Source organism: Orbicella faveolata, unplaced genomic scaffold, assembly GCF_042242905.1.
Source record: "Orbicella faveolata isolate gen_17 unplaced genomic scaffold, um_ofav_v1 contig_1, whole genome shotgun sequence".
In the NCBI taxonomy this organism is placed as follows: Eukaryota; Metazoa; Cnidaria; class Anthozoa; order Scleractinia; family Merulinidae; genus Orbicella; species Orbicella faveolata.
Genome location: NW_028301536.1, coordinates 15,337,226 through 15,345,000, shown reverse-complemented (window position 1 = coordinate 15,345,000; position 7,775 = coordinate 15,337,226). Strand labels below are relative to the sequence as shown.

The 7,775-nt window shown below is 41.5% G+C and overlaps 1 protein-coding gene across 1 annotated transcript in view; it reads left to right on the top strand.

The window, feature by feature from the left end:
* Positions 1-1,816, top strand: part of LOC149118207 (uncharacterized) — a 10,363-nt gene extending 8,547 nt beyond the window's left edge. Inside the window, exon 2 of the mRNA XM_089291622.1 lies at positions 1-1,816. This exon is cut by the window's left edge and continues 1,213 nt beyond it. Coding sequence (XP_089147748.1) covers positions 1-286 — 286 coding nt within the window. The 3' untranslated portion in view covers positions 287-1,816.
* Positions 1,817-7,775: the final 5,959 nt, after the last annotated feature.

Here is a 7,775-nt window from a genome sequence, read left to right as displayed (position 1 = left end):
TTTCAAAGATGATAGTCTTGAAAGCCCTTCTCTCTTCGACACCAAGATCCTCAAAGAAATGGAGAAACTATTGCCTGTGAAAAACATTCTACTGGAACAACGCTATGTTGATCTTTACCCCTCCCCTGAGGATTGGTTTGGCAAATCCACTGAAGTCACCATAAACAATCGACACTATCTTGGCCTGTCAGATAATGTAGACAAGTTCATTAGAAGTTGGTATGGAGATGATTACATGAAGATGAGACCTGAGCTACATTCTCAGACCACACTTCAGACAAACTAGCTCTTCGCGCTCGAGCTAACAAGTTTACAAGGCGCCAGAGCGAACAAATTTTGTATTCGTCAGATATTCGCTAGCGTAATCAAAGACCTTCAATGATTACTGTCCAATGATAATATTGTTCAAAGAGAGCGACATGAGATGCATTATATCATGGGCTGCAGATACGTCTGTTGCTAAGAAAAGGGATAGATGGAGGCAACGTATCTTTGGCCCCACTTGGGGGCAAGGAACAGAAGAGAAGATAAAACAGAACACTTGAACATTATGTCATGACTTTCACGTAACCTGGCAACCAGCCAAATGGCAATGGCTGGTTAAACCGTCGATTCTCATGGATAGGATTTCGACAAACACCAAACAAATGCAATTTTAGCTTGGTGAGAGGACACATTCGCTGAACATAAGTTGTAGTAAATAACTTAGCCCTTTTCGGGCCTTATGGCAAAGACGTTTCACAACAACTACTACTATAGAGCAGTTTAATGTAACTTCTTCTCCATGTTATCTGGTAATGGCTTCCAACTACCTACATTCATTTTTATCCAGTTTTTTTTAGTATTTCATGGTTTAGTTGCGTCGCAGTCTTGGACGAGAGCAGATGCAGATCTATCCCCCTTGGTTTAGTTCTCAAAGATACTTTAAAAAGAGTCCAAAGGATTTATTAATAGAGGATCTATTCTTTTATATGCGCACAGTTTTTTTAAACGCCTTCCAAAATTGAGCGGTTTTCATTGACAGCCGAAAACCAACATGACCAATCCCAAACCAATTATTACGAAATTCCAATCATGTGAAATGCAAATAACCCAGAGAACCTATCAGGATATGAAGCAAATACACGTGACAAACGCGCGAGAAATCACGTGACAAAACGCGCGAGACTGTTTAAGTCGCGATTAGTTTTACGTCTGGTTGGTCGAGTAGAGCACAGTGAAGCTAGACCATTTCCAGATGACTTTCCACACTTCGTCTCCTGGGTATTCTACACTTTTCGAAATGGCGGGCGAGAGAATACGGGTCCGACGAGCCTCCACTTTGAAAATCGTCCAAGAGAAGACCCAGGGGAAGAGATTGTTGAAAACCGCTCTACATTTGATTACATTCAAACGAGTATTACCCTCTGCTTTGAAATTCTATTTTTTCGTGATCGCAGTTCCGAAAGAGAGCCTCGTGAGCTACGATATTTCAATGCCAGTAGCTTTATTGTGTTCTATAATTCTAGTTCAAGTTTATTTACTTACATTTGCTTCTGCTGCAGTAAAATACTTTCAATTAACAGAGTAGTAAAAAGCCCAAAAAAAAAAAAGAAAATTAAACTTTATAAGAAAGAAGTGGTTAGTCGCTGAGGAGCACTGAGTAGCTTCCGAGTTGGCCACTTCCACAGTCAAATTATTGAAGAAGAGAATATAATGTACAAAATAAGCTAACATATATAGGGCATTGTTGTATCCTAAATAGTAAACGATATAGCTAATACGAAATTATGAGTAACCGATAGGAAGTGTAAATAAAACCATTAATGGAAGCATATATCTAACCGAATTCGCAAAAACATGCCCGCATTGACTCAAAGACAGTCCCAGCGGCCAGAAGTCCTCTGACCACCCCCCTGGCTAGGAGATTGGCCAATCACGCATGCACGTGGCATGGGCCACTCCAGCAGGGTGCCATGTCAACACAGAAGCCTCAAGCAAGGTCAAACAACTGAGTAAAATACCCAGAAACACAGTCAACATCAAGCTTATTTAACACTGAAAACTCAAACTCTAGCTAGTTGGGAGCGTCAGTAAAAGACACCCTCCCCTCCCCCCTGCTTTTGACAGCTGGCCCCCAGCAAGCCACCAGCAGATAGGCTAGTCATTGGGCCATGTGCCCAGCCTAGCCTTGACGGAGCCCCCCCCCCCCCCCCCCCCCCTGGGTTTAAGGTGGCGAAGCCCGAATCCAGGCGAAAACCTAGCGGGCATGTTTTTGCGAATTGGCTTAGATATATAAGTATTCGTGACTGTAAAAGAAGTGTTGTCTGAGTAGAGTTGACTTGTGATCAGTAACTGAATTCAGTTTTCTATTGGTTGTCTAAAGCGATTGCTTGTAGTTTAGTTTAACCCTTTGTGCTCCATTGCTAAATGTTATTACCAAAAAGTAAACATGGACTCTTTAAAACATCGATATTAATGCAATGATGACCATGAGTAAGTGAATTATCTTCAATAATATTTACAGCTCAGTTTGAATCGCGTGGTGGGAGGCGCGGTAGCTGAATATGGTTACTCCGTTAGATCCCAAACCGAGTGGCCTGGGTTCAAGTTCTGTCTGGGTTCTCCTTTGGGAAAGACATTTCACTTCCAAAACCTTCCAAAGTGCCTCTCTCTACTCCAGTGAGTGAACAGAGGTCTGGATTGGGGTGCTGTAATCTCAGATATCAGTAAAATTTACAGCAATTTCTCGATTATCACAGTTGAACTTTCAGTCAACTTCTCAGCTATGGGCAAATCGTACAGATCTATGTTAAAAGAGGCCTCATTTTTCACCTGACAATTAAAAGTTTGACCAATTCTCAGCTGTCAGTTCAACCCGATCCAGAACCTCATAAGCGAATACCAACTCATATCTGAGGCCCCGGTCCACACTACGCAGGAGGAATTTGAAAACGGAGGTTTCACTCTGAAAACGTATGAAATGTTTTCCGTCTACACTTCGCCCGAGGAACAATTACCGGTCATTTTAGATTTGTTTGAGGAAAACTCGGTCCCCAGGGAGACTCAGTCAGGCCGGGGAAATCATATGATTGTCATGACGCCATCGTTTTCGTAAAGCTCCGTTTTCCAAATGTCTTCCGTTCACACGAAAACGAAAAGCCGATGTTTTCAAATTCTCCCGGTTTGCAGAGCGTTTTACATCCTACTAAAAGAGTCATTTTAAAAATATAAAACTGAAAGGATAAACACTACAGGCCTTTCTGAAAAAGAAATGTCGACCCCTCGCCACTAAATTGATGAATGATCTAGTTCGATTCGCTTTTTCTCGGTTCTCTTTTTCATGTTGCTGGTTTTATTCGATAGTGACTAAAACACCACACGAGTACATACGAGTAACATACGAGTACATACGAGTACATACGAGTACATACGAGTACATACGAGTACCATAAGAGTACATTCGAGTAAGATGCATCGTGACCACAATTCACGAGGGAAGTCCGTGTAGGCCTGTCATTATCTTCTGTTTTCATAGCGCTATGGTTTGTTGCGGTTCCCGAGTATGTCTGGTTACAGTTACCCGCCTAACGAATTTATAGCTCATTTTTTCAATTTTCAATATACATTCATTGATACTTTGCGAAGTGGAAAATTCATTTCAAAGAAATGTTATTGTTTCCAGCCTTTATTGAACCGTTTTTTGACTTGCACTGTGGAAGGGTAAATTACCAGTGTACATAACCAATAAATTTGATCTTGATTGAAATATATATGGATTTTAAATGTACGTATGTTAAAAGAATAACCAAACTCTACAAATTTGAAAGTTTTAACCCTTCCTTGAGGAAAGGGAGAGGGGTTAAATTCATTGAACAGCACGCCACATACACTGTCCACACTCACCCCGAATAGTGTAGCGGCTAACAGCTTCAATTGTTCATTTAGTGATACAAGCATGAAATTTGGCAGGAACATTCTCAATTGTCTATTCTTTCATTCTAGTCGATTAGCCACCTGAAATTCGCATTAACAAGAGTTTTTTTCAAAATGGCTAAAAATGGGAACGATGTGATAAACGGCGGCCATTTTAAGTAATATCCTTACTTCCAACTCATCTTGAAGCAAACTTTGAGCAGTTTATTACTCCATGATTACAACGTTTCCCTGCTAGCATCCTTTAGATACAATTGACTATTCCATACATCTTTCAGTTTCTGAAAATGGCCAAACAATTCTAAAGAATTCTTTCTTTAACAGGCGCTCATGATCTCATAGTACTGTTATATACAGGTTACATTATTTGCCTATCCAGTATTCAGTACGGTAATTCAATACGCCCAGAAGTTTCTTAGCTGGGTAATTCCCAAACAATTCTTTTTTAAACTACCTCTGATCACGTATACGTTTCAAATACACAAGTTACATTACATGCCTACTTCAACCGAATTCTGATATTCAGGACAGCAATTCATTACGCCCAGCAGTTTCTAGCTGGCTAATTCAAAAACAGCTTTTCAAACAAGCTTTTGATTTCGTAACAGTGTCAAATAGTGCTGCTATACAAGTTACATTGCATGCCTACTATAGTCGATGACCAGGTGGAGCTACTTTTCACACAAGCAGCTACACAAAGCTGTACAGTTCAGCCCAGAAGGAAGACATTTGCACCTTCCACAACAGTCCTTTCTGCAGCCACATCTGGTTAGTTCTCGACAACTTGCAGCAACTGATGGAATGTCAGTCCAAAGTATCTGCCACGTGTCACCTCGCCTACTCCACCCCAATCAGCTGGACTTTTTGTGACAGGTCGAGGGAGAGTGGCTTGACCCCAGATAATTCTTCCTTGGTAGGCAGCATGCTCTGAATGTAGCCTGAGGGCAGACTGAGGTGGTATTGCATCATACGGCCTCTGTTTGCGAGCGAAGAAATTCAGTCTTCAATCGTTCACACTTGTATCTGCACTGGACCTGTCATACATGACCACAACAAACTGCACTAGACTCTGCAGATCAGCGTCGTCAAGAAATGTCACACAATGACTGAGTTTGGTGAAGGTGGTCGAGACCCCTTTACACTCATTCCATGTTTGCTATGCAGACTTCTTTCCTTAGCCCCGGAAAGCAGACACAGTGTCGGATCACGTGAAAGAATGGGAGTCCACTGGCTTTCTCTGGACCGATTGTGTTTACCAGTTCATGCACTGGAATCAATCGGAAATTTTCTCCTTGGCCAAATGCAATCCACACTTTTTCAAGACCAGGCTCGTTTAAGGATTTCTTGACAGATATGGCAATAACTACCACATCGATCCGTGTCGTTTACCTTTATCATTAAAGCCTTACGTGGGTCTGCCTCTTTGTGCATACATGGTGCTAAATCTTCTAACGCAATTACGCGATTGCAACAGACGTATTCCAAGCACGGCATGTCTGCTTCGGACAACCGATCTGCAAGAAAATGGAAAAGTTCAGTCTTGTTGTTGTTATCTCTCAGAAAGCTTGTCCAATTTTGGGGGGTCTTGCTGGTTGGTGTAACCCTTCTTCGTATCCCTTTGCCCCTTTTGGATTGTGCCTCTACTTTCAGGCTGGACTCCTTATACACATCAAACACAATGTCAACTCTTTGGTACTTGGTAGAATATGGTCTAACTCTTGGAAGGATATCCTCATTGGCGTAGTCATCAAATGTCTTTGATGTACGTGGGGGTTGGGAGTTGACAAGAGCTCAGTAATCCATCTATGATGATTGCATCTGCCTCTGGTTCTGTGTTTGGTATCAAAGTCTTAGACTCAAGTATCTCAACCAATTGTGATTTCTGACATGTGTGAAGTTTCCCACTGTCACTGAGGGAAGCCGGAGCTGACTGGTTTTCGTGCTGGAAGAAATCATGCAAATCACACTGTCTGCTTTAACATGAAATGAAAAGTTGGGAAAATAGGTGACAGTCCTCTTTCAGTGTCCTCTCCTTGGAACTGGCGGCACTGGAAATTTCCTCTTACTTGAAGAAAGTGATCTCGTCTTTCTATTTGATAAAACAAGGTGTGCTCTTCTTTCTTCAGTCCTTCAATGAAGGATTAGAACTGATCTTTGCCTCTGCTATAGTGAGTTGCAACAAGTCTTTAATTAGCCGGATCGGCAATGTCCTTAGCTTTTTGTCTTACACAAGGAGGTCTGCAGACTCTTCTTCAAAAGGATTGCCCATTTCTTTAAATACTGTGAATAGCTTTCCCACTTTCTCAGACTGCTATTTGAGCACTTCCGCCTTGTTCGTGATGTTTGCTACTGATTGTTGTATCTTAAGTTCCCGCAACCTCTTCGTAGCGAGCGACTAGGCGGCTCACCGCTGGTCGATTGCAGTTGACGAGAATTCTTTGCAAGATTTGTGCTACTTCTGGATGTTGTTGATCGATGGTCATCATATCTCTGAGGTGAATTTAAAGCCACCACGCATAATTCACATTGTTGTTTGCAAAGAAATAGGGCAAAAGTTCTGCCAGCTTCTCACGATACAGGCAAAAGTTGGCTTCTCTAAATGAACGAACCAATGTTAGAATGGTTAGCTCTAGAGCTAAAACGAAATGCGAACTGTGGACTTTCGAGTCTTCGTTTCTTACACCACTCTTCGAAATCAAGAACACCTTGTGGACTTTAAGATGTATCTCTGCTATAGCTATTATATGCAGCGTGCCGCTGCTTGTATAGACAACATGCTGTGATATGATGTGCTTGACGAGATCTGGTAACACTTGAGGCTGACAGATAAGATTCTGAAGTACCAGATGATGCAACTCCTGCCTCAACAAGAGCACTTGTCTAACCACTGTCCTGAAGTAAAGACTCTATCAATTTCAGAGCAGCCATTTCTATGTGAAGACCTATATTTGAGATGAATCGTCTGAAAGGTTTAAAGTGCAAAAACCTTTAAAACATATGTCAACCTTTTGACCCAAGTACAAGTCATATATGAGGGTTAAAACTAAAATCTATTATCGAAATAACCTAAGTACAAAATTCTAAAATACTTACAGACATGTTCCGCTGGCCATGATAAAGGCTGCTCCTTCTGCGACTCTTGATAGCCTGCGGACATTTTTGCCAGCAGCCAACGTTTTCTACTCAGCTATAGTATTTTTTTAGTTTCTTTGCTCGACAATGAACTTTTGTACTGCAACATCATCAACTTCTCCTGTATAAGACTGCGAATTAACTCTATACCTAGAGTTAATGGCGGCCATGTTGAGATAAAGACCACCTATTTAGTAAATTGTTAAAAAAAAGTGTTATACCGCCAAATTTGAAGTGGCTAATCGATCAGAAAGAAAGAATACTTAATTTAAAACGTTTCTGTGAAATTTCATGCTTGTATCACTAAGTGAACAATTTTGCCAAAAAAATGATGTTAGCCGCTACACTAGAAGCTTTTACTAAGCTATTACTTCGAGGAAAATAATTCTATGAGAAATTTGTGCGCGCTAAATCTTGTGCAATCATCGTAATCTGCGTTTATTTGACGCGCAACGTCGCATCATATCATATCAGCGCTCAGGCTTGTTTGTGCGTGTGCGGTGAGCGTATGCGGACGCATGTATGTAGCACACGCGCAGGGGTGTGGTACGCGCACATGGGTGGCACTTGCGCGCGTTCGCGTGTGTGTGCAAGGCATGTTCCGCGCACATGCAAAAGTGAAATGTAAAGAGAAAAATGGTACATTTCATGTTTATTACCCTCCTGCCATCGTATGTTGCTGCTAGGTATTCGTATGTAACCAATTTATTCGTATATAACCTGTATAT